The sequence below is a fragment of the Phyllostomus discolor genome, chromosome 1, assembly GCF_004126475.2.
Source record: "Phyllostomus discolor isolate MPI-MPIP mPhyDis1 chromosome 1, mPhyDis1.pri.v3, whole genome shotgun sequence".
NCBI classification, from domain to species: Eukaryota; Metazoa; Chordata; class Mammalia; order Chiroptera; family Phyllostomidae; genus Phyllostomus; species Phyllostomus discolor.
The window spans coordinates 29,228,755-29,256,611 of record NC_040903.2 but is presented as its reverse complement, the minus strand read 5'-3'; the positions used below and the strand labels follow the sequence as shown (position 1 = coordinate 29,256,611).

The 27,857-nt window shown below is 40.2% G+C and overlaps 1 protein-coding gene across 1 annotated transcript in view; it reads right to left on the bottom strand.

The window, feature by feature from the left end:
• Positions 1–856: 856 nt before the first annotated feature.
• GABRB1 (gamma-aminobutyric acid type A receptor subunit beta1) overlaps positions 857–27,857 on the bottom strand; it is a 326,469-nt gene continuing 299,468 nt past the window's right edge. Inside the window, exons 6-9 of the mRNA XM_028507078.2 lie at positions 22,698–22,835; positions 22,451–22,603; positions 19,211–19,455; positions 857–4,648 (exon numbers count right to left, since the gene is read on the bottom strand). Coding sequence (XP_028362879.1) covers positions 4,304–4,648; positions 19,211–19,455; positions 22,451–22,603; positions 22,698–22,835 — 881 coding nt within the window. The 3' untranslated portion in view covers positions 857–4,303. The remainder of the gene's footprint in view (positions 4,649–19,210; positions 19,456–22,450; positions 22,604–22,697; positions 22,836–27,857) is intronic.

Below are 27,857 nucleotides of genomic sequence, written 5' to 3'. Positions count from 1 at the left end.
GATTTTGACCATCTCTTCCATTCCTTACCCCCCGTAAAGCACAGATAATTTGGTATCCGAATATGTAAATAGCCACAAATGACATAAAAACACGTCCACTTTTCAGGGCACATTTCCAAGAGCAGCTCGCTACCCTTTCTGGCTCTGCCGGTGTGCTATTCCCAAGCCCCAGCGGCCTGCAGCCTCCTCGGCAGTTCCTGTCCCTGCCGGTGGGGCTGGGGCGTGAGGCCATGATCACAGACACCTGGCGGAGTCACACAAGTGGACGCAGAAAATGGCAGAGAGAGAGCAAGAGCTCAACAGATTCTGGGTTGGGCCCAAATCACTAGTCATTTCACTTCATGAATAAAAGCAAGTGCCTTAGAAGCTTACATTATTTACAATGCTCAGATATTTCAAATGTCCACCCAAAGCTGAGGACCACCACGCAACAGGGAACAGTTCAATGAAATATGTACAGAATTTACAAGGAAGTTTACATGATATTCTACATTCTGTTACCAAATTTACCTTTGTGTCTACTCGTTTGCTTTTAGAAACTGAGATAGTTTTGTATATCTGTCCTCCCCATCCCAGTAACTGCTCATTGGACGAGCATGAACAAATGCTCGCTTGCACATACCCTTTTCTTCTTTCTGGGATATATGGTTACACTTTGTTGAGGAGAAAAAATTGTGGCATATCACCCTTTGGTAAGATACTACTCAAAATTGTCCATACAAGAAATCTTGGAGATCATTTCCTTTTAGCATTATAAATATCTTTTTCTTTGTTTAACATGGCAAATTTTAACCGAGCTCCTTTTTTAAATGAATTATTTATAAGGTAGTCATTGATTTTAGGAGGAAAACCTATCTTGGATCCGTAAACCAAGCTTTATTCTCTGCACCACGTTTTTCTCTTGGCACTTTCAAGATCCTTCATTGATTGTAATACACAATAAAGATGGTATGTATGAAAACACATAACACTTAGTCAGCAGAATTACCAACCAGTCTGCTGTTTCTATTTGGCAATATAGAGGATGGAGGCAATAATCTTGGGTAATTCAAGCCAAAAAAATGTCTTTACCTGGGTCTTTGCTTTACAAAGCTGATAAGTGTAACACACACATCACCCCTGATAGTTTAAGCCAAAGAACATGAGTGGGAGAAATGAGTGTGTAGTCATCGCTGTCAAGTGAAAGATGGGGTTTACGTTGGATCTCACAGGATAAGTTCATGACACAGGATATGTCACAGTTTCAGAACTGTGAACTTGGAGTCCCCTGGACGTGCCTATAGCATAAGAGAGTCCATGCAGTTGTCAGCCTCTGCTGCCACTTCAGTGATGAAGGAGATTATGGCTATTTTCATGGCAGAAAGAAAATAACCAAATAGTTAAACAGTAAATCTCTATTACGTCTTGATCTGAATCTTCCAGGAATAAGGGCTGGTTCAAGGGTGCTTAAGAATGTCTAACAGCTTTCATGTTTTATGTACATCATTTCGGATAAAACAAGGGAGAGAGGCAGAGAGGAAGGGCTTTTTTCCCATTCATTTTTCAGCCTGGAAGAAAAGTGGGTGGGGTCCAAGGCGGGGAGAATTTGCTTAGGAGGCATCCAGAAGAAAGAAGTGGGGATTAGGGAGCACTTCACCAGAAATATGGTGGCTTCTCAGTCTTTCTGGCTGCCATCACCTCTGAACTCAGAGCTATTTAACAGGATTGCAGGGTGGTGGTTGTCACCCCTGTACCGTCCAGGAGGGCATACAGTGACACCATTTTGTGCCTGGTGGAATACTCAGGCTTATAAGTTTTACATTTTACAAAGGTTAAGATAGAAGAATTCCAAATGTCCTCTTTCTCCCTTCAAGATACATCTAAATTACAAGCATAAAATTCTTTAGACTTTTAAGGCAAGATAAAAATAATAAGAAAATTTGAATTACCTCAATCTTTTCCAAGAAGAATGATCTAAATAGATAAATAAAGAAAAATGTTTTGTTAAGGAACACAGAGTACAGATACTTTCTATCTGATGTAGCATTTCATCCTTAAAAGCTTTTTAAAGTGTTTTGACATCAGAATGATTCATTTCTGTTAAGCATTAGCCAAACGTCTCCCTTTCTGTGTTGAAAATAGATGGCTACACAGTGGTTCCAGGGTGGTCGTTGGGAACACTGGTATGCTCACTTTCCACCCCATTTGGGCATTTTACAAGGGCACAGTGACTCACCCTGCCAAGGAACTACTCAGTTTCAAAATGGATTGCTTCATCCCCAGGAGCTAAAGATTTCCTCAACCAGGGAACTGTGATCGTGCAATCAAAACCTAAATGAGAATTAGGTTTTTCTTATTAAATCATTTCTACTAATCTCTTATGAAAACATTGAGATAGTTTTCCTAGGTAAAGCAGAGTTTTTATATTTTTACTAATATGTATTATCTGTTAGCCTTAACCATTCATTATATTCTGGGATAATCTTCTTCTCTTGCTTTCTAAAAGAATATCTTATCACTTTCTCTCTACTTGGCCTCATCAGTAGGAATTCAGCCTTATCTTTCAATTAAAGCTACAATTTCTAGTAGCTGATGTGATTGTAAACATGGACCTTGATCATAGCCTTAGGGAGAAAGCCAGAGCATCCCTATTATTACCTCAACCCTATTTTATATCCAAGAAGTAGGTCCCACTTGCCTCCATAACTGGTTGGTCAACTTAGGGTTTCACTCAACTTTGCAAATGAACATGTAGAATTCTTTAACGCTCAAGCTAAAGCAAACACACAAACAAAGCAATGGGGCTTTAATGACATAAAATGGGACGGATCTCATCTGCAGCTGGTTAGACATATTTAGAATTGTGTTTTGGGCAACTGAGAGATGGCCCTTCTCTGACGATGACCAAAGTGATCTGTGGACAGAGATAAGGCAGCGCAACAATGATGGTGATTCATGAGTGTAGACAGGGTCTTTACTTTAGGGGCTGGTGTGAATGTTTAAAGGCCCAGTGAGTTTGTCATAGTGGCTGTTACCTCTGGCTTTGCTGTTTTCAGATTTCCTTTAAAATAAAGATCTGGCCTCAGAGAAGTATGACACCAAAACCGGTGTGAGTGCATTTCCTGAAACAACCACTTCATAGTGTGGAATGCAGAGCTCAGAGAGCAGAGTCCTAAGGTGCTAGCTGAGACCCGGCCAGCTAGCCGATCACCTTTAGACACTGCTCCCTGGAAGGCTAAGAAATATATACTATTTGATTGAAGATTTGGCAGTTCAAGTAACTGCCCAGGCACCCTTTTCACAGCACGTAAGTCTTGCCTTCCTCCTGGAAAGGGCAATATTTTTCTCAAGCAAAAACTGCTCATGATCCCCATCTTTGAAGCCCTCTCCTCCTATCCCCCTTCCTCTTACACTCTCTAGAGCAGGAACGAGGGAAACATGAGGACATTGTTTCATGGCACAGTGTCAAGTGATTCCAGGCTAATGAATGAGATTGGGGCTGCTTGTTTGAAATAGTTCAAAGAAAAAAAAGTCATCAATCCCCATACTCTTATCCTCAAGAAGAAAAGAAAAATGTCCTCCATGGTTATCGGGTTGGATTTTAACGTGAACTTTGAATCAGCCTGGAATTCTGAGAAAGAAGTATTCTTCCAAATATTCGGTTTAATGGAGAGGTGAGGCTGGCAGATTGGGTTTGCATAACCTCCACCAGCCCTTGCCAATCCCTCCCTCCTCCTCCACGGAGCTGGAACCCCTTCTGCTTTCCAGAACTGGAGGGACTTGGGAGTGGAGGGGAGTCTTTCTTCCTCTTCTAGGCTCCTTTCTCTTTTCTTTTCTTCCTGGAAATCTGTAACTTGTCAATGGCTTTTTTTTTTTCCTTCTGAGATCCTGGAAATTGAGTTGTTTTTTGGCAGTATGAGATTGTTACAGTTTACCAGGAAGCGGTTTGCACAGAGCGCTAAGTCCTCTTTTCACTCTTTATTAACAACAAAATTAATACAATCTGGGGCAACTAGGGAGCACTGCTCAAGAGCTACCTATCTAACTTCTGTGTGTGTGTGTGTGTGTGTGTGTGTGTTTGTAAACATGGCAATTAATAGAGCTCTGAAAGAGCTGATAACCTGGACCACTGTAGACTGGGAAAAAAATAGTTTTTTTTGAAGTAAACATGGTGCGGTAATAAAACTGATATGCAAGACCTAAAACCGATTAGATGGCTGAATCTCTTACCTCAAAAAGCACAGCAGTATCGCTGCTGGGGACCTGTGGGGTTAAAAGTCAAGAGAAGAGGAAAGTAGTCGTTTCTAAACCATTCGGACAGACCTTAGTGTACATAGTAAAGCCAATAAACGACGTTGAAAAGAGAAAAGGTGATGGGGAAAAACATTCGGGACCACTTGTCTATGGAATTCACATCAGTCAAGTCGGGGATCTTGACCTTGAGCTGCGAGGCGCGCCGGCGGATGCGCCCCTTGTTGTGCGCGCCGTGCCGCTCGAGCGCGCGCCCGTAGGCCTCGCGGCTGCTCATGGGCTTGCGGTACTGGATGCTGGCGCTGTCATACGAGTACATGGTGGTCTTGGGGTCGCTCACGCCCGTGAGCACTTCCGAGCCGCTCGTCTCGTTCCTGATTTCCAGGGTGCTGAGGAGAATGTTGCCGTGGGCGTCGACCTGTTCGGGAAAGGACAGGCTCAGGCACAACTGGTTTTCCTTAACCTGCATCTGATGACACCGCGTGGGGCTCATTAAACACTGTCAAATGGACAGCTTGCTCTGAGTGCTCCTGGATCTGGAGACGGTCTATCTATCAATCTTCTATCTGTGATCCATCCATCCATCCATCATCTATCTTATCTACCATCCGCTTTCATCCATTCATCCATCCATCATTTGTCTCCACCCACAAAACCTTTGTATTTTTGTGTATGTGTGCAGACTATATATATATTTGTATTTATATATTATTTTTGTTGCTAACTAGCATTTATTGAATCAATTTATGTACACATGTATACAAATAACATGTTACAGTATGTTTCTTGTTATAATACTGGTACATGTAAACTTTTAAAACTAGAAACAGGAAAACAAAAAATAAAAAGTAAATATACTATCTCACCTCTGTGTCCATTATTTTTAACATCCTGCAACCTTCCACTCTTTTTTTCTATTCATGTATATTTACAAACACAAGTTCTCTGGTGTAATTTGCTTTACAACCTGGTTTTGTCAGTTAACAGTATAACTTGGTCATCTTTCCATGGTAATACATATTCCTCTGTGATATCATTTATTTATAGCTGCTATGGATAAACCATAACTGAATTAGTTTATTGTTATATATTGATTTGTTTTACTTTTGTAGTATTATGTAAACAAGCTTGCAAGGAGCATCTTTAAGCTGAATCTGTGCATACCCATAATTATTTCTTCAGGCTAAGTTGTCAGAAATGGGATTCTTGGGTCAAAAGGATAGGCCTGGCTATACTTTGACTTTGGCTTCTACACCGTTGTTCTCTGTTGCTCCCTGCCATTTCAGTGATTCCTATTGGAGATGTTCTGGTTCTCCTCTGTGCTGTGCTGCCACACACACTTTTGGAACTACAAGAAATGTGAACATGTCTGGCCTACAATATGACTTTGTCTAACTTCAAGTTGATACGTTTTGCAAATTGACTTACCTGGAGGAGACCTGGTTCATTCATGCACATGAGTTTGACGTACTTCCAAGGGTCACACAGGCAGCTGTGTCTGAATCTAGTATCATTAGCACAGTATCTAATTTATAGTAAATGCTCCATAAATGCTTTCAAATAAGATTATTCTTGGTAAACACTTATTGAAAGTCCAAGGTATATAGGTAGGCAGGCAAAAACCAGGTTATGAAGAAAGAGAGAAAAGCATAGAAATAGGAGAGACAGAAAACAAAGGTATGGGGTTGGGATGTAATGTGGGTACATCACAGAAGAGAACTAAGATTAGTGGTGTCCACCATCATGCCTAGCATTACGGCAGGTGCTTTGTATATATTACTTGTGTAATACAACATCAAACTGCCTCGAGTTTATCCCCCCAAGAACTGCCAGATCCTGGTTACAACCCATGTTTTGTCTGATTCAGAGCTCCTGTGCTTTTTACTGAGAAAGGACCACTTCATAGTCCTTGGCTTCACTCCATCTCACAGTGAATTTAGTGATGCGGGCAATAGTCCAAAACTGGAGGTAATTGGCAAGTAGTGGTGACTGAGTCTGTCCCAGCTCCTCTCTCTTTTCATCTCTCATCATCTCCCTCTGTGAAGCATTTTGCTCCAGTCTAACTGAGCTACCCATTGTGCCTTCACTGGCACTTCTGGCTTCCTTATTCAGCAAATTATAATTGACTTTTGTTGTTGTTAATAACAACTATTATTGACTTCCGCTGTGTAATTTATCTCCGTTATTCTCCTAACAACGTTATGCAACATATGATAGTCTCCTAGTTCAGCAGATGGGGGAGCGGAGGCTCAGACAGCTGAGGCAAATTGCCTAAGGTTAAACAAAGAATAAGGGCCCGATTTGGGATCAAAACACAGCATACTCTTTGTCTCAAATATAATTTCCCTCCTCTTTTCATGTTAATCAATATGTTTTCTTCAATGCTCAATTTAAATCCTACTTCCTCTGTGTAACTGTGTACCTTTCCTGATCAAGGATGAACTCTCTCTCAAAAAAACCACATTGATTGCGTACTATTTTCCAGATACAGTGTGTGTCAAGGATGTGTCTGTGAGTGTGTGAGTGTATACTATATACACACATATACTAAGTCTATGGTTGAAAAAGTCAAGTATATGAAAGTTTAGGCTGCTAAAGAGGGTGGTAGATTTGAAGTGACAAGAGCAAAGCACAGACTTTGCTTAAAAAGGGACGACTATACTAGACGATAAGGTGGCGTACATGACTTTGCTAAGTGCTGTGGTGTTCCAGTCAAGAGAATCATGAAACATGAATTTTGTCCTTCAGCTAATACTTCTTAGAGATACAAGAGTAAGATGTAATTCTGGGAGTGAGGAGACTTTTTAACCAAAGGATAAACAGTGCAGTATTGACCATGGGCAGGGGTTCATGAAAGCGATACATCCTCAGAGGTCAAGGACGGCTGCATGAAGGAGGTGCAGCTCGTACTGGGTCTTCAAGGATGGGCAGAAGACAGAACAAGGAGTGGGCATTGAAAGCTCTTTCCTAATCTTGGCCTTATTATAAACACAGTTTCCTCATCTATAAATGAAAGGTTTTCCCTAGGTAATCTGAAGGGTCTGTTTCCTACTTTTGACAGTCTGAGTGTGAAGAATATTCTAGGCAGAAGACATAACATACTAAAAAGAAAGTAGTAAAGCTGAATCACTTGATCTGTACTGTAGGCATCATTAAATTACATTATTGTGAAATTTCTCTAAGTAAACAAGCCACTACAATTTAAAATCAGCCAGTGAAGTATACAGATGCTCTTCATTAAACAGAAGTCAAGGCAAACAAGGTACATTTTATTAAGATATTTTGGTCTACCTTGGTGGAGACTCTGATGCACTTATAAATTGCATGCATTTTATTTGTGCAAATCCCCAAAACATTCTGTCATTGATCTAGAAATCATAGCTTATAGTGGTGTGACATGGGACATGATGAATCCATTTTTGCAACCACCCATTATGATATAGTAAAACAACATTATTGTTAGGAAAGTAGAAGAAGTGTCATAAAACAATTCTTGGTCCCCTCCAGTATCTCTCCTGCACAGTCTAGGTTTTACCCTAAAAGCTGCTGTTACAGACTATGTGTGTGTGTGTGTGTGTGAGAGAGAGAGAGACAGAGAGAGAGACAGAGAGAGAGATGGTGTGCTCATAAATTACTGCTGAGGTGATTTCATCCTCCACTGTTCAAGCCCTTTGCTGCTAGGTAAAGAGCAGGTGTGGTAACCACACCACTGCTGACATCAGCTAGCTTTTGGTTGACTCTAACCCCTGCTCTTTGGAAAAGAGTGATTTTCACTTTGCTTCAAACTTTAAAAACATCCAAGGCACCCTAATATCTATAGCTTTCCAAAAAGTAGTATCTACAGAGAAAGCAGCCCTTGCTTTTTCAGAAGCAGCAAGGAGCCACGTTGGGCTTTGCTTCACCATCCGCAAAGGTCAAGTGCTGTCTAGTTAGTAAGAAAATGTCAACATCTGACTTGGACACAATCCAGACACTGAAGATTTTAAAGCCTTGAAGCAGGAGGAGGTGAGGCAAGTGAAAATGCCAACACACTGGATTTCTAGGGCACATACAGGCCAATATATTTCCTGATGCATGCTGATGTTGAAATAACCGTTCGGAGAGAAAATCACTCTCTACGCCTCATGCCGCCACAAAGGAAGGCACTTTCCTCTCCAGTCCCTGAGAGAGAAACTACGCTTCCAGCTTCTGCTGTCCGTCTCCTCTGTCACTGTGGCCCACTCGCCCATCTGATGGGTACAGGCACACCGGGCTCTGTGTCTTTCCAGGCTTTTCTCTCCCTGTAATCTGCTTACAGAGAAGCGGCAACCTAGGCGAGGATGTTCACGCTGAACCTGCTGGGTTGGTGGGGGAGGCCTGCAGCTACTGGTGGTTCTGGGGGTCAGGGAGGTGCATCTGCCCAATGCTGTGGGCCCTGACTGTATTCCATCAACCTCACTCCTCAAACCAACATCACTGATGCTTTTTCTTGTCCTGTTCTTTTAGGTTAGAGTGTCACTGAACCTACATTTAGAGAAAATGGATATACTTTTTATTAACACTTCAAGAAGGTCAATAGATAAGTCCTCTCTCAGATAGATGAACAACATGCAAGCTCTGGATGACTAACAAATGGAAGCAGAGAATGAAGCTTAAGATCCATAGCCCCAAGGACTCGCTAATGCTTCACCCATGTCCCAGACCCTATTACACAGGCATATTTTCTGTGCTATAAGAGGTCACTTTAGGTGGATAATGGATAAATGTTTAAAATGTTATAGTTCACTTATTCATTCATTTATTTATTCAGCAACTGTTTATTGAGTGCTTACAAGGTGTTAGCACTGTTGCAAACACTGATGAGGAAATTAGCCTCTCTAGCCCTGGCTGGTGTGGCTCAGTGGATTGAACGCCGTTCTGCAAACCAAAAGGTTGCTGGTTCAATGTCCAGTCAGGGCACATGCCTGGGTTGCGGTCCAGGTCCCCAGTAGGGGACGCATGAGAGGCAACTACACATTGATGTTTCTCTCTCTCTTTCTCCTCCTCTTCCCCTCTTCTCTCTCAAAAAATAAATAAAATATTTCAAAAAATAAAAAGAAAAGAAAAGAAAACAAAACAAAAAATCAGCTTCTTTATAAGCAACAGGACATCATATCCCATATCTTGGAAATTCGAAGATTTTGACTAATCAACCCTCTCAAGCTGGTATCCTCCTGTACAAACCCTGGGACTTTCCGCTGTTTCTATTGGTTTTTGGTGTTTTATTAGACACATACTATGACCTCTTTCAAACTCAGGTTTTTAGTTCTCTTTCCAACAGACCTTTATAATTTTGTTCACTATGGCCATGAGCTCCACCTTCTCCTTGCCTGCTGAGCCTTTCTCTGATCTTTCCTCTGAAGGTCATGATACTTAACCTTGAGGCTTGCTGACCGCAGGCAAATCTTGGAGGGGCTCACATATAAAGGAAGGCCTGGGAGTTCAGCACACAGACCTGGACTGGGGGATCCTCTCCTTCCCTTTTACAGCGCGGTGCTCTTCAACCTCCACTCTGGCTCTTTAATTCTGAGGACACATGGTCCTGGGAAGGTAGTAGTGAACATAATAGATGAGGTTTTGAACTATTGGTGCTTAGATTGTTATGGAGAAAAACATTACCACCGTGGAAAACAGTATGGAGGTTCCTAAAAAATTAAAAATATAACTGCCATACAATGCAGCAATTGCACTTCTGGGTATTTATCTGAAGGAAATGAAAACACCAACTCAAAAAGATACCTGCACCCCACATTCATTGTAGCATTACTTACAATATCCCAGATAGGCAGACAACCTAAGTTTTGCAACTAGAAGAAATTCTGCCTCGAGACTGGAACGTAGAAACCCTGTTCTCGTTTGCAGCGTGCTTTACAGATTTCGGACTTGCCGTTTTCCACAATCACATGAGCCAATTCCTTAAAATAAATCTCTTTTTGTGTGTACATTTGTTTTGTTCTATTGGTTCTGTTTCTCTGGAGAACCTTGAGTGATAGAAAGGGTTGTATAAAATTCATGAGGGGGGTTTTCAAATGACTAAAGCTTTACTGATTTGATGGCTATATTTCTTCCCTCAACAGAAACTCTATGAAACGTACAATCCATTTTCTAGCTTGGGTCTATTCTTTATTCCACCCTCTCACTCTCTTGTTCACCCTCTCCTTCTCTCTGCCCCTAGGATCCCCCAAACAGTGCCTTAGGCAGTGAAAAATGTTGCCACTCACTGAACTTAATTGTTCTGGATATTTTCAATATACAAACATAGCAGAACTCATTTCAGTGTAATTGGAATAAAATATAATCTTGTTTTCAGTGGCAGTTTTAAAGCCCTGTTGAGAAATACCTCCGGGCTCAATCTACTTGCAAACAGAAAATTATTTCCTGCTTGCTAACTGATTCAATTAGATTCGTATCCACGAAGTGAGTCTGAAAAGCAGAGCAGGAAGCCGAGTGCAGTGATGCTGGCCACTCTCTGCGCTGCCCTCCGGAAGCCTGCAGTCCGCAGAATGAAGCTGTCCAGGGCAGTGGCCGCCTTCACCTGCTGAGGGCAGAGAGCCACACAGCCACAGCTTCCGCCAGCCCCTCCCACTCCTCTGCTGTACCGCATTCACGCTGTCGCTGTCAGTCATTCCTTCTCACCAGGACGGCCATCCCTCCCATCACTGGTTACTAGGGAGTGCCAGTATTTGGGACGATTCCTCTTGAAATTAAATATAAAATGCTTTATAACCAGTAAATGCACTCAATACTGAATAATGCAAGTAAGGGTTATTTTTCAGATTCGTCTTCAGTGAACCCTCTTGAAATATTCACCCAATATCTCATCAGCAATGCTTTGTTCTCCAGGTAGAGAAAAGAGTAATTTGGGCCAGGTTCCTTTCACAGAGTCGAAGGGGAGATTTTAGACTGTGTAAAGTCGGTGTGTGCGGGAACGTCTTGGGGTTTGAGAGCGCCGAATGTGGTGTCTCATCACGTGGAATCTCCTGCTTTAGGGCCTTGGCCGGGGTTCCTTAGGCAATCGGCATAGCACTTCTATGCTGGATTCCTCCGGAGGGGGGCGCATTATGAACGGAAGGTGGAGTGGAATTATCAATCAGTTTAGATTCTCGCGCAGGGGTTTCAGGAGAAGGAAATAGCTGGGAAAAGCTACATTTGGGCCACTTAAAGTGTCAACACACAGACTCAGAGCCGTCTATTATTAACACACATATTATTACCACTAACTGTACTAATAAAATAAATGTCCTTCATTAGAAAACATTATATATATATACACATATTTAATGTTGAAAGGTACCAAACAGTTCTCATTTTAGAAAGGCTTAAACATTTTTTTTAAAATATAGGAGTATAATAGGAAAATAGTTCTCAGTTACACATGAAGTCTAGGAGTATGCCTTTTGGTTTTGTAATTAATTTATTACTTCGCTTATTATTTTAGGACAATTAAGTGCCTAATTTGTGCCAGGCTCGGTGGCAGGCGTCATAACACCAAAGGTGGAAGAGACCGTATGTGCATTTAAGGCCACTCTGTCCCTGCAGCCTTTATCATTACCTGGTACCAGATGTGTGTCTGTGTGTGTGTGCTGTTCGCTGTCGGTCTGGCCCGCCAGAATGTGGGCTTTTGTTTTAGTCATTGCTGACAACATCCCCAGTGCACAGAGAGTGTTCGCATAGTATGGACTCATCAGATATTTGTTAAATGGAAAAGAAAAGAGGAAGCACTGGGGGTAGGGCTAAACTAGAGGAGGAGCACCAACTCCACCCAAGGAGTGAGGGAAGACATCAGTCAAGACATGAATCTGGGTAACAAGCCAAACAAAGGTTCCAAAGAGTGAAAACATGGCACTTTGGAAAAAACTATGTTTTAATTCTGGAGCCAAACATTTGTTGGGGATGGGGAGAGGGAGGCATGACAAACAGCAGAATAAAACACAATGCGATTGTGGTGGATCTTGCCGCCCACATTTTGGAGTCTGGATGTTTTCCTTTAGGCAAAGAGTGTGAGGTGGATTGTGACGAAAGCCTACTGCTTTGACATCCCTGATACAATTCCACCTTCCCGATAACATCACCCTGACAGTCCTTTGGTCCACGTGACTGAGGTGTGCCTCAGGGACCAGCATGTGACCCAGACCTGAGGCTTTAATGTTTTCTCATCTTTCGAGTAAAAGGGATTGATTTCTACCTGAGAATATGACTCAATCCCAGGACTTTTGGTTGCAACTATTTGGTATAAGAAAGTACTTTTCTTCTGGGGTTGTAGAGCTTTGACACTCTAAACTGTGGAGTTGTGGGATGACCAGGACAGAGGGTCTACTGGAAATAAAGCCAATAGGGAGGGGAGCAGAATTACAAGATGAAGAGAGATGCTTGCTAGCGACACTGTGTGAACATCTGGATACAAACACGCGTGGAACGACAGCCATGCCTGGGCTCTCTGTTACATCCGCCAAAAAATCTCTCTCTTTTTTTGTTCCTTAAGCCAGTTAAGTAAGCTTGTTTCCTTTCTTGTTCATGAAAACAGTTCTAGTTGTTTGGGTACGGACGAAAACAAGCTTTGGACACCAGGGAGAAAATGACAAAGAGATAAACAGATAGATGAGGTATGTGTGTGTGTGAGGGAGAGAGAAAGAGAGAGAGGAACAGAGAGAGAGGGAGAGAGAGAGGGAGAGAGAGGTTTGTAGATTATTGTAAGAGAAAATTAGGCTGCTACAGACTCTGGAAACTAGACAGGATTAAGCAAAGGCTGGAGAACAAAAAGTCAAACAAGCCAGATTTGATTTGGGCAGGGATTTAAGGGCCAAAACAGATCGTGTACTGCCAACACAGATTTCTCCAGAATCCCAGATGCTATGTCAGAATAGTTCAAGTTCCATCAAAGGCTGAGGGCCCTGTCCCAGTGGCCAGAGGGCGACTCGGGGATGTGGGGTCCTCAGCCTAGGACCAAAGGCTGGTTGATGTAGGTGTTCAGCTGTTCCAAGCTAGACTTCAGGAGAGAGTTGTGTATTTTCATGATGCATGTTGCATCTTGGAATTAGTCACAATACAAAGCTGATTTACATTTACAAATGTGTGTAAAAGTGTAGATATCTGAAATGCAGATGACTCACCACAGAGAATAAAAATGGGAAAAAGGAGTCCAGTATCAATAAGTAATTTGAAGGGAAATATTTCTTAACTGTAGGGATTACAACTGTACATTTGGAATGAATCTCTGGAAGATTCCCCCCATGTCCTCCGTGACTTGGAATGTTTTGAATGAGTCTCTGATCACAGACCATCCGTGCAAAAAAACATTTAATCTTAGGTGGATTTATTGGCAAATGGTCAGGCATTGTGGCTAGCAGGTACAACCATGTAAGTTCCAGGTTACTATAAAAGTGGTCCAGAAGCAAAAGTGGCTTCTTTACAGCCTAGTTTTATGGCCTAGTTGTATTGTGAAATGTGTCTTTCAAAACTCTAAATACCATCTCTAGTTTGAAATGATGCCCAAGGGGGTCATGAATCTACAGTCTTTATCACCTTGGAGGTTGAAACTCTCCTAATGTCTGGATTCAGCATCTGTACTCATATAAAAAGGTGCTTCAGTGCAGCTGGTAGAAAAATAAATCAAGACAAAGCAAGCATTTCTGAGGCTTCAGTATAGCTACCCCTTGACATGAATGCCCAGCCAAGGCTATCAAAAGTACTGTGTAATAAATGGTCAATGCCACTCTATGCTCCAGGGGACCAAGGCAAATATTAGGGATCCCTCAGATGAAAGTTTTCTGAGACCACAGCACATACATCATTTGAATTCAGCTGTTTACAAGGATCTAAAGGGGCAGAAAAGGACGATTCAACCAGGAAATGAAAGGAAAAACCCAATGTCATGTTCTAGTTTTTAAATTTAACCAGGAGGTAGCATTTTAAAATATCACACCGGTGGCATCATTATCTTAACTGCTGGAGATGATACAATGAACAGATGAAGTAATACATTTGCATTATTATCAACACATTGTCTGTCTGAGCCCCTAGTTTCAGAAGGGGATAAGGATGATAGGATCTGGAAAAGCAGCTGCAGGGATGATTATGTTGCCTGAGATGGTAACACTGTATTATTTGTTTCATATAAATGTGAAGAAGTTTATACAATCTTAGCCATAACACTCCTTTGAAGAGTATATCTATCTGAAGTCCTATGACACTGTGATTCACAAAGACTAGCAGAGGTCGATGCAAAATACATTTCAAGAAATGTTAAAAATCAAAATGACAGAAAGAGCAAGAAAGTCAGGGGCAGAACTAAAGTGAGCCATATCTCTTTTTTCTTACTATGATGAATAAGGATTTTATAAAACATAGGTAACACTCAACACCTTGTGTGCTATCTAAGAACTCATCTTGAATGGAGGCCCCTCTGGCATTTATGCATTCAACAGGAACTTGTTTGGTATTTTCTCTGTTCTAGCCACTGAGGAAAGACCAATAAACATAGTAGAGTGCCAACTCTTGGGAAGCCTGAACTCTAAGAGACAGACATTAAAAATAATTAGAGAAATAAATGTACTCACACTTGTGGCGAGTGGTATGGAAGGAGAGCACAAGGTAGCGTGAAAACAAACAACGAGGCCCCCAGACATAAGCCGACAGGGGGGTCAGTGAAGGCGTCCCTGGAGGCTGTTGCATGCGTGCTGAGAGTTGATACAATGGAAAGATCGAGAGAAGGCCAACATTGTCTTCAATTTCACTGATCCTTCGCTGTATAAAATATGGTTCTAATCCACCTAATAATTTTTTGATTCTGTGATTTCCACTGGTTCTTTTTTATACTTTTTGTGCCCCTGCCCTGAGACTTGCTATCTCTTCAAGCATTTTTAAAATACTTTCCTTTGGTCTTTATTTTAACTTTTTTTTTAAATGACTGTAGATTCCAAAGAAGTTTCAAAGATAGCAGAGAGGTTCCATGTTCTCTTCCCCTAGTTTCTCCTATTAATTATGTACTATTTAACTATTGTACGATAGCCAAACCAGAAAACTGACAGTGGTATAGAATAGGTACAGACCTGTTTAGTTTTATTGATGTGTAGATTCACGTAACTGCCACTGCAATCAAGATACAGAACTATTCCACCACGGCAAAGCTCTCCCTCATGCTTTCACCCCTTTAGGGTCAATCACACCTGTGCCCCGCTCCCCTCTGCCCCCCACTGCTAAATCCTGGAAACCACCAATCTGTTCTCATCTCTAAAATTTGATTTCAGGAGTGTAATATAGATAGAATCATGCAGTATGTACTCTTTTATGATTGGCATTTTATATTCAGCATAATGGTTTTGAGAGCCATCCAAGTTGTTGTATGTATCAACAGTTCATTACTTTTTGTTGGACTAGTACTTCATGGTGTGGATGCATTGCAGTTTGTTTAACCATTTGCCAGTTAGAAGATACTTCGGTTGTTTCCAGCTGTGGGCTATTTCCTATGAACTTTTAAATATATTCATTATAGTTATTGCTATTATTGATAGTCCTTACCTTTTAAAGCAACATCTAAGACTTTTTGCAGGTTTGTTTTTGTTGACTAATTTTTTTCTTTCTATTGACTATGGGCATATTTTCCTGTTTCTTCTCATGTTTAGTAATTTATTATAGACTAGATATGTTGATGATGCATTATAGAGACTCTGGATTCTGTTATCTTCCCTGAAAAATGTTTTAACAGGCAGTTAAATTACTAACAGATCACTTAGAATGTGTAGAGACTTGGATTTTTGTTGTTAGGGTGAATCTATATTTCCCCTTTAATGCAAGGAAAATGCCCTATTCATATGACCTAGTTTTTACTCCTGAGGTGTGATGCTTTTGGAGTTTTTATGAAAAACTTAATTCATTTACCAACTGGCCCCAAATGGCTGGATTCAAACTCTGAACTCTGACTTCCATATGGTGAATAACAGCTAAAAGTTCTGTTCATTGCTTTTCCAGCCTTCCAACTGTTTTTCTCTTCTGGACTTCTTGGCATTTTACCTGCACATTTGCAGTTTGGGGATCAGCCAGGGACTCGTGGGAAGCTTGTACTCAGACGCTAACTTTCTCCTGTAGCTCACTTCTTTCTGAAACTTTCAGGGACTCTGCAAATACTGAACTCCATGCTATGATTCACCAGACCAATAAAAGTAAAATCTACAGTTTTTTTTTTTAAGTTCTCTTGTCCTACATTTCCCAGATTGAGGAGTGGCCTCAGGGAAAAATTACGTAAACACAGATTTTACGAAGTATAGTGTCCTCCATTTGAGGGGTGATTTTCCTCCAGTTTTTGCTTGGTTTTTAGTTACTCTTTCATGTCTAACAAGCAGAGTGTAAAAATTCTTCTCAAGGTTAATAATTTTTAATCTATAGGAGGGTTAGTCTGCTACAAGCTACTCTGTCATGTCTTAACATGATTTTTTGAATTTTGGCATAATTTCGTCTACTTCTGTTTCTGTGAAAAGCGTTTGTGGGCTTCCTAGTCTAGCTTCCCATGGATAAAAACACACTTTTTCTTCTTTAACTATTTCATCTCTTGACAATTGAGAGATTTTTCTGTTTTCTCCTGTATTTCAAATTAAAAAACAAAACAAAACAAAATTCTATTCTGCAATAAAAGTTTTCTGGTTTGAGGTCCAATGAAATCTTAGTATGTTGAAGCCCAGTATTATGCAAACAAACTTTTTATGAAATGAAGATCAGTTAGATGTGAACTTTTAAATTATTCATTAGCCAGTCACTAAGTCCTCTTCAGAGCAATATGTAGTATACATCTAGATATGATATAGTAAATGAGGCTTTCTTCCTGCCTTTATTCTTCCCTTACCACCTCAGAAAATTTCTCATATCCTCATGTGGAGTCATGGCAAATGCCCAAAATGCTTGGTTAAAGTTTGTTTTATAACCTTTTTATTTTATTAGAATAAATAGATTTTAGTTTGCTTGACCTTTCCATTTAATTATCTCTCTCTAGAAGATTGCTTTTCTAGTAATTGAAAAGCCATTTTCTCCCTTTTACCTTCCCAATGGTACCTATCTTTTGTATGTCTATCTAGAACACATCTTCTGAATTTTTCCAACAGTGGAACTCTTGAGTGTATCGCCTTATTTATGTAGGGTCTGCCCCCACAATGCGGGGGACACACACTAAGCGATGCAGAAGACCAGCTAATAGGGTGACAGGGCAAATGAGATGAGGATGACAACACAAAAGAAGTGGCCTTGAAAACTACGGCTAAAATACTCTGGAAGCTATTAGGGTTGCAGTCACACAGTGGGAAGCTTCTTCCTTTCAGATATGGTTCCCAAAATACATGCCATACCACCTCATTTTGTAATCCAGCCACCTCATATGACTATTTCCCAGCAAGACGAGAGAGTTCTCAAGGGCAAGTATCATGCCTACTCCTTCTCTGTCAGCATCGAGCATAGTGCTTCACAGTTGAGTCAAATTTATTTGAATGCATTGCTTCAAATTTTGACCATGTGGTGGAGCCTGTATGTTTCCTTTGCTCATCATTTTCTAATTACCTGGCAGTGTCTGTCTGAATTTGAGATGCTGCTAAGAACATGACGATACATCTGGAAGATTCATGACTTGGCTTCTGCCTGATCTCCAGCCACATCTCACACTAGTCTGTTTTCTTTCTCACTTACTGTGCTCTTGCCATACTGGCCTTCTCTCAGTACTTCAAGACATCAAGCAGTTCCTGCCTCAGAGCCTCGATGGGACATGGTGTGGCTGCTGCTTCTTTTCTCTTCGGTCTCATGTCAAACCGTAATTCCTCACAGAGGTAGGTCTTCCTGACCACCTGATCCAAGCTTCCTGTTCCCTTGAACCTGAACCAAATCGTTCTCATCCTCATCACTCTGTTTTACTTTCTTCCTAGGAGTACATTTAACGGAAATTTATTTTCTTAACACTGGTTTGTGTGTACGGTGCCTGACTTCCCATGTTAGAACCTAAGCTCCCCGAGGGCGAGGAACTGCGTCTCACTCAGGGCAGTGTACCCAATGCTCGGAGCAGTGGTTCAATGAATGAATATTTGAGTTGTCACCTGTGTGCCATCTTGAAAACAATCTGTAGTGAATGCAGTACTTTAATGTACATAGTTTTAAACTAATTCCAGTGAAAGTGGCATAGAAATAGACAGTACAGAGATGTTTTAAAAGAATAAACACAGCATTACAATGGGAAAAATTCAACAAAAATAAATAAGTAAAGGAAATAAACAGAGCATTAATTTAATTTAATTCCATCCCCTGAGAGCATAGGTCATAAGCTCTACCAATAAAAAGCAAAAGAAAAAGAATAACAATGTCTTGTACAATATATAATTATAGCTACCACTTACTGAGTACTTACTCTGTTCCAGGTATTGTTTCAAATGCTAAATTAAAAAAGAAACCTAATTTAATTCTTATAACAACTCTGTGATGTAGATATACCATAATACCCTCCATTTATAGATAACGATGTTGAGAACCGACATTAGATAAGGAGTTTCACAGGTTGATTTGCCAGAAGTTGTAAAGCCAGTAAGTAGGTGGCAGAGCTGAGAACTGAATCCAAGGAGGTTGATTCCAGTCTGTGGTGTTGTAATCACTGGGCTGTATTGTCTCATTTCCACTTCAGAGTGCAGAGTTTATTCACTTTAGATCTTATTTATTTATCAAGCAGACCTGGAATTATTCTTTTACATATTGTTTTATTACTATGTAGTTTAGAATAATGAACTTGAGGTTGAATTTTAGGCCCAGGTATGTTATTAATCTATGTAAACTTCAACCTACTTTCTATCCTCAGCTCTCAGGTATGTAAAATCAAGGGTTGTTTGAGGTTTATTAAAAATAAACTAATAGATATGTATTTTTTGCTCTACTATGGGAGCCTTGAGCACCAGCCTGCTGATACATTTCAGAAGAGTCTTGTTAGGAACATTTAATATGTTACCTGGACTTTATTCATCTCCAGTTTGTTCTTCTCGTTGGCACTCTGGTTCTGTTTGCCAGCTCCCTTTTTCTGGGGGCCCTTTCCAAAGAAGATGTAATTCACAAAGGCATATTCCAGCAGAGCCAGGAACACAAACACAAAGCAACCCATCAGGTAAATATCAATCGCTTTGACATAAGGGATCTTTGGCAGGGTCTCCCTGAGGTGCGTGCTGATGGTTGTCATTGTCAGCACTGTGGTGATTCCTATAAAACAGAAAGACACATCTTAGCTGAATGCACTTGTTAAGTCGCCCTTTCTAAGACTGAGAGGACAGATGTCATTCCCATACTGAGGCCCCAGAGTGGTGGCAATAATGCAGTAAGCCACTGGCTGGGCAGAAAGGCAGACATTTTGAAAGATGAAGCTGCAGACCCCCTACAAAATTCATGAACAAATCATAAAATGAAATGCATTGTTAATGGAGAGTTAAAAACCATTGAACAATAATGCACGAAGAGAAAAGACAGGTAGATGGAAAGGCATATCAAAATCCCATTGATATACCTACTGTCTGAGGTCAAATACTTCTCATTTTATTGCATGCTACATCTATGCTCTTCGTTCTTTAGCATCTCATCTCCCTTCTAAGTTGTTTTTGTGATACGGATCCCCACAGTAGCCACTACCATGCTGAAAGTTGGTGAGCACTTTGAGAAAATCTACGTCATTCCATGAATCTGTAATACACCTCAGTCACAAGGTCAGTATTACATTTTAAAATAAATTGATAGTGAGATCACACTAAAAGAAGAAGCATATAAGAATGTTCATGATTTGCATTAAGCATTTGATTTGTGTATTTTAAGATATAATAAAATGTTGTTGCTTTGGGTTTTCAAATATTACCTCTAGTTTCTTGATCCCTGAACTGAAAATGAATTAGTTCCCTGGAGCCAAGAAAAACTTCCTAAATAATTCAGCGTGGATTTGTTAAAGTTTACAGCTTTAAGTCCTTAAAATGAAGATTTCACATTATCTACTTTGTTAAACATAGCATTCTTAACCATATAATATTTGTGTGGCTGCATAATAAATATTTGGTGTTAATGAAGTGATAATTGGAAAAAACAAAAAGTGTAAAAGAAGTTGGAATCTCATGTAGATGGTTTGTGCTGTAGTACTAATATTGCACATTTGTATAGTGTTTTATAGTTTCAAACAGTTATGAATTATGTGGCTGTCATAACTGCTTGCTGAGTGTGATGGGGCAGGTACGTCATTTCCATTTTATGTCTGAGCAGAAAGAAACACTGAGATTAGTTATTGTGCTGTAGAGCACTCAGTCAGGGGCTAGAAAAGCAAGGAGCTGTTAAACAACATATTTTAAAATAGAAGCAGAGAATGCCCAAAGCTTGAAACTTGATGGCAATCCTTAAAGACAGAACATATGAAATGAAGAATACAGAAAAAAGGATAGCTTGCAAAGTGTATGGAAGGTAGAAAATGAAAAGGGAAAAAGTAGCCTAGCACTCATTTGCCTAGTCAGACAATTCCAGATAGATTACTTGATTTGACTCTTTAACTTTCATGGGGACAGATGCAGTAGGGAGTCCAGATTATCATACACAAAGCTAAAACAGTTTAGATCGGTGATGAATTCAGTTGTGCTGCACTGGTATGAGATGCCATCATGAGTGATCTTACTTCTGAATAAAATTTTAAATTTCAACTAATACAATTCTAGCTAATGTCCTTGACAGAAACAAACAGTTCATTTACAAACCCACTTGTTGCATTTCTGCTTTTACTCCTGGGTTTAAATTTTTTATGCAAGATGGGTTACTCAGTGAATGTCTTTTGTACTTACACAAGTGTGAAAATATCCCAGGTTTTACATTTCAAAGTGCAGGCTAAGTCAGCATGCTTATATGCTGACACCTCTAATTAAAATATCAATAGCTTTGAGGCTAGATGTGTAAAGAGAGCCACAATTTATGACCTTCATAGTTGTCGTTCCCCTGTAGTGTACCTCAACCAGTGAGTTTTCCTCAACTACAGCACACACATAGGCATGTTCACATTCAAATAATGTACAGATACATGCGTACGATATGATAAACTATTTGTTACTTTCCCTAGTCTTTGAATGTTCAAAGGTTGATCAGGGACTGCCAGTACTTGACTTTGTGAGCCTTATGCACTCAGCCACTAGAAGTAAGCTGTAGAGAAGACAATTAATCTAGGTATGAGAGGGTATGCTGATCATCTAGCCCAGTTCAGTGATCTCAGAAGAGAAGAGGTGTGTATGTTAGCCAGAAATTATGCTGTTTTGTATTTGTGTGTGTGTGTGTGTGTGTGTGAGAGAATAAGCCCCAGAAAGTGATAGCTGAAATGGCTGTATGATGAAATAATGAGACAGATCCACCTATGCCCCGATTCATCAAACAGACCTTATACATTCTAACATTCCAAGGAACCGTTTAGTCTCAAACACAGCCTTCCAGCTCGCCGCAACTCCTCAGCCATGACAAGATTAATTCTGAATTTTGTTCCCCCAGGAAGGAAACCACTTTTACTCTGTGCTGATCACAGATCATTAATGTAGCTGATGAATTGTCTATGCCTTCCTCAGGCGCGACGAGCTCCACTTAAGGGAGACTCAGATCAATATGATTTAATTTTAGTTAATGTTCGAGAGAGAGAATTTCCCAACTTTCAACATAGCTTTTTAATAGTCACGACGTCTAGCTTTCTTCAGATCAATTTGATAATGATGCATTATAAATGTCCTCTACTGTAAAAATCAGGGACTGAAGAGAAAATCATCACACAGTGAGTAAAAATGAATGGAATAAGGATTTTAAAATATACTCCAAGAAGCATTTATATAATATTGAACATTCTCCAAGGTTTTTTTTTTAATTTTGGTAAAATGCTAAAAAATATTATAATGTAAAACATTCACTCTGTATGTGCTTACACTTAAATGTTTTATTACCAAGCATTCTTTTTTCCCACATTTTTTATTGTTGTCCAGGTATAGTTGTCTCCATTTTCCTCCCACCACTCCCCCCAACACCAGCCAGCCCCACCTCCCACCCTTGATCCTACCCTCCTTTGGCTTTGTCCCTGTGTCCTCTATACTCATCTTGTTCCTTAGCTTGCTATGAGAGAAGACCATTGCTTATAAATCCAAACATTGGTTATTTGTTTAAAGAGAAATTCCACCAGCTTTCTGCAGTACTGAGAATGCATTACCTAGTGCGACTCTGGCTGCAGAAGCATCATAGTTGATCCAAAAAGACACCCAGGACAGAATTGTAATCAGTGTGGAAGGCATGTAGGTCTGCAAAATGAAGTAACCGATGTTTCTCTTTAGACGAAAGCTCAGTGACAGTCGTGGATATGACCCTGAATTGAAAAAAAAAATCAGATTATCATTTGGTTGAAACCATCTTCTGTCTTTCACAGTGCTCCTGACTTATTTTGGGGGAAACATCCTCACCAGTTGTGAACTCCACCTTCTTGGACACCATCTTGTAGTCGACAATTGAAAACTGAGGAAGCTCAATTTTATTGACTCCCGTTACTGCTCCCTCTCCACCATTCCAGTAAAACTCAATGTCATCCGTGGTATAACCATCTGAAACCAAGAAACATAGCAGAGTTAAACAGGGTTCGGTGGGTCTAGGAATTCATTTTGAAGACTTGGAGCGGGAGAGCGAATTTCCAGCAAGTACTGGTAAGATGACGGTGCTTTAAATCAGGATTCCACATAGGTCTCATGATGAGTGCTACCTCTGATGGCTTGCTGGTGGCTGCGCTGAGAAGATGGATGCACCTGGCTTTGTGGACATAAGTTCTGTGATCATCAATGATGTATCACTGCCGCATGTTTATTCTCCTGTGTTTACCCATGGGTACTTTTTGGTGAGATCGGGGGTGGCGTAGCCGGATTCCAGGTGCCTGGGCATAGATTTTTACTACGCATCATTTAATAGTGAGTATAATAATAATTGAGCACCTATTTGGGGATGGATGATGTATAAGGAAAGACCAAATTTGTACATACCTGCTAGATGATTGAGACTTAGAAAAATACATTTAAAAAATTAGGCAAACTTCTATTCAAATAGTCTTATTATTGCTGATATGTAGGTGAAATGTTTAAGAACAATGTTTAAGAAATGTTTAAGAACATTCTTGATGATATTTTCATACCTTCATATCTGTGGTGGTGATCATGAGTTAATTGAAGGGGAATGTGTGTTGCAGTAGGGGGTGGGTCCACCCTGAAGTCTATTCTCTTTCTCCTTTCACTTCTGCTCCACTGGCCATTGTTCTAACCGGGTTGTGGTCATGTTTAAGAGGGGCTTGCATGTAAACAATGTATTTCAACATATATTTAATAATCTAAAATTCATTTAAGGTGTGTTGAAGGCTGTGTTTGTCTCTTTCTACCTACTAGCGGGAAAGATCTTTCTAAGTTCACTTTCTATTTATATTCATCTTCAATAAAAAAGCATTAAATCTTTTTTGTCCCATTAGAATTACTAGGGTTTGTATAATGTAGCCAACATTATGTTGACTTACTTATGATTAAAGCCAGCAAAACTTTTTGGAGAGGCAAAAAAGTATATTTGAAATTTAGAAGTGGAATGTCAGGACACTGTCAACGTATCACTGCAAGAATATAAAAACATTTAAGCTATTCTTCCCTTTTTTCTGAGGGAAAATAAACCTGACTTAACTTTGTTGCTTTAAACATTTCTAACGTCTCTTCAAAAAGCTTTAAAAAATTCTTAACCCTGAACTCATTAAATGCAGTACTGTTTTATATTTTTTACTTTTGTCACTTTATAAAAATTATTATTTGCTATAATATAATTCAGTTTATTTTATTTTATTATTTTATTTCTCTTTAAATCATCTCCTTCTGGGTCCAAGAACTTTTTCTCTCTTTGTAGGGTAATCTTCAACATTCCATAAGCCATTTCATGACGACCCAAATGTTGGCATAGACATGAAAGGTATATACTTCTAGATGTAGCCTCCAGTGTCTGAGAGGCTGTGAGACCCTCTTTACTTATTGGACTTAGAGTGATTTACGCTTATTGGCATTTTAGAGATGTATACTTAGTTTGGGTATGGATAGGTCTGTAAGACTGTGATTCTTAACATCTTCCTGAGAATCTGATAAAAACTTCTGAACTCAAGATAGTGAGAAGGCAAATGACAGATTGGGAGAAAATGTGTACAACATAAATGCCCCTCAGTGGAGAAGTAGTTAATTAAATTATGGCTTGTTAATGTGCTATTATAAAGCCCTAAAAAAGAATGAGGATGTTTTTATATATAATAAGGAAAACTCTCCAAAACCACTTTTAATAAAAAATAACTAAAGTTCGGAATAATAATGTTTACAACATTCCAATAACATGTGTGTGAAAACATGGGAAAAGCAAAAATATATTTGTTTGTATGTGTATATACATAAAAAAACTCTGGAGGGTGAGATAACAAACTAGTTACAGTGATTTCTTTTTTTTAAATTTTTTTTTATTTTAATCATTGTTCAAATACAGTTTTCTCCTTTTTACTCCCAATCCAGCCCCCCCTTCCACCCCTCTCCACTTCCCTCCCATTACCACCCTCCCCTTAGTTTATGACCTTGTGTCCTTTAAGTTTGTTCCTGTGAACCCTTCCCACTTTCCCCTTAAATTCCCTCTACTCTCTTCTGTGGGCACTGTTAGCCTGGCCTCTATTTCAGTGTCTTTGGTTATATTTTGCTTGTTTCTTTGTTTTGTTAGTATACATAGAAAATCCTATAGACTCTACCAAAAAATTACTTGACCTAATAAATGAATTTGGCAAAACAGCGGGATACAAAGTCAATATCCAGAAATCAAAGGCATTTCTGTACACCAACAATGAAACAGCAGAAACAGAGATCAAGGAAAAAATCCCATTTGAAATAGCAAAAAGAAAAAATAAAATATCTAGGAATAAACCTAACCAAAGAGGTAAAAGACCTGTATTCAGAAAACTACAGTGATTTCTTTTCAGGGGTCTAAGTTAATGGGTGATAGGAATGGGAGGGAAATTTTCACTGTATCTATTTTAACATTTTAATTCTTGAATTATGAAAATATATGAACAAATCAAAACATTAAATTAAAAACAAGGCAATTCTAGAATCCCGTATATTTTCTACATGTGAGCAATGAGGTCTCAAATATACAGCACTGGTATGACACGGAAAAGATGCAGAATGGAGTTTAAAAATAACAGCAGAGACGTAGCAGAGCACAAATTTCCCCAGATTCTCACTATTCTGCAGCTTCAGTTCGTCAGAGGTGGACTGAGCGCACTGTGGCCAAGATTTCAGCAGAGAGGAACCCTGCCCTGTAAGGCTGGACCTTTTATGGGATCGGACGGACATTTGTCTCACTACGTGGCTGTGTGGTTACTGGGAAGTCCTGGTGGAGGAGGCGGCCTGGTCAGAGAGGCCTGGCCTTGGGAGCTCGGCCGCTGGGACCCGCCTGAGCTTCTACCACTCAACTCAAATCTGCTGGGTCTGCTCTCTGGGAGGAAGAAGGGAATGAACTTCCAGGATTATTCAGACCGTTCTCTCTTTACAGCTATGAAAGTGCCTTCCTAGCAACACAAAATCAGCTAAAAAATTCACGGTGTCCAAGAATGTTTCTACATTCTACAAGAATGTAGAAATGTTTGTTTCTACAAGAGGTAGGAACAAACCCATTGGCTTGGAAGAGGAAGTGCTGACGTCAGGCCTGGGAGAAATGTCTTCTAGGAACCTTTTTACAGGATGGAAACGTGCCCCGGCATCATCCACTCAGGAGGATGGTGTGAGAAGTAAGTTTTCTCAAAAAGATAGATGGAATCAAAAAGAGATTGCAGTTTAGTTAAAACAAAGAAGACCTTTAAGGAGCCAAGATAGTACATCCAAAATCTAAAGTGGTCTTTTGTCTGACTTTATCTGAGTGTGGATTTCAGTCAAGCCTGTCTCATACCCTTTGCCCATCTTTATGTGGGGCTGGGTGGTCTTTCGTTCAGGCAGGTTCGTGACAGGCTCCTCACATTTCACACATGAGTAGCTGTCCTACTTGGAGCTAGACTGAAGATGAATTTTCTTTCAGTTGTCTACTCAGTATTTGGACTGTAAATACTTGTTAGGGAGGAAGGCCTTAAACCTAGTATCTAGTGACTGTCTGTGGAGAGAGATATTATTTATAGATCAAAGCCTGACTATCAACCTTGGTCCTTGTCCCAGTTTGGGGCTGGATTCACCTACAGTTATTAAGCTCATTATGTCTCTGTCATTAGCTTGATGGCCTCGGGTGTCCCCTTTGCAGTAGGCAGTGAACACAGGGCAGACAGAACACAGCTTCTACGTGCCACCCAGCAGAGGCGCCTGCTCGCTCACTTCCCCCTCCTGAAAGCTCTAACATGTGGGCTTTGCTGACTCATCTCTGCCGCCATAGACAACTCTGGATTCGACCTCTTGTCTTCCTAAACATCCATCGGGACTTCTGCTGAAGCACAGACTGTTGCTATCTTTAAACTGGCAAGGCAAATCAATGGAAACTATACCTAGCCTTCCGGTACACATATTTTGAGTGCCTACTATGTGTCAAGTGCTACTTTAGGCACTAAAGACAGACAGTGCTTAAGAAGAGGCTTAGCTTTGCTTTTCAGGATCTCACGGTCTAACAGCAGTCTCAGCAAACTGTCGACCTGAGGGAATTAGAGATGGCTTTGCAGGGGATTTGTCCAGATGGGTAGAGCAGGCCTACCTGGCAGACAGATTAACACGTAGAGCGAATCACAAAAGTAGAATGATGTCAGTGGGAAATAAATTTGCTTCATAAAGTTTACTTAATAAGCAACTTAATTTTAGCAAGAAAACTGAAATTCACAGGGCAAAGTTGAATATACACAAACACTATAACCTCCTCAAAGGTTTCAGCATGAGAAGGTAGAACGGAGCTGAGAAGAATAAAGTGATTAGGTAGCCGTAAGTGAGCATCGGAAGATGTGTAGACAAATACCCAAGGCAACTACTCACAGTCCTTACCGCTCCCAATTGCTTTTTATCAGTTAGACAATGTGTTTTGCCTTGAACGAGAAGCACAGAACTGTGTTGAATTTTACGTGCCTTACCTGTCTGTCTCCTACCAGGCTCTGATTTTCTTGAGGTCAGGGACTGGTTCTCATTCCTTTTTGTACCTCAGTATCTAGTATTATATGCATATACTCAGCTCCTAGCATACGGTCAGTACCTAATAAAAGTTTGTAGAGTATTGCATTCTTGCTTCTCATCATCAAGACTCCTGGTTTTGTAGTACCAACCTTAACTTGACAACAAGGCAGTAAGCTATGTACATGTCTCTACTGGTTCAGTGAGTAGATATTTATTGAGTGATGACTGTCAGGTGGTGAAAAAGTCCTGGGCAGGGGCAGGGGAGAATAAAACTGACACGCCTCTTGTCCTCTGGAGCTTGCCAATGCCTTCTAAAATGTTATAAATTTTACCAAATTCCTTCTGCAGCAGGTGCTGTGTGGATTTGCTTCCTTTAGCATGTGTCCTCGTCTCCTTCAGGAAAGATAAAAACTACATTTCTAGACTCCTTTGCAGCTAAGG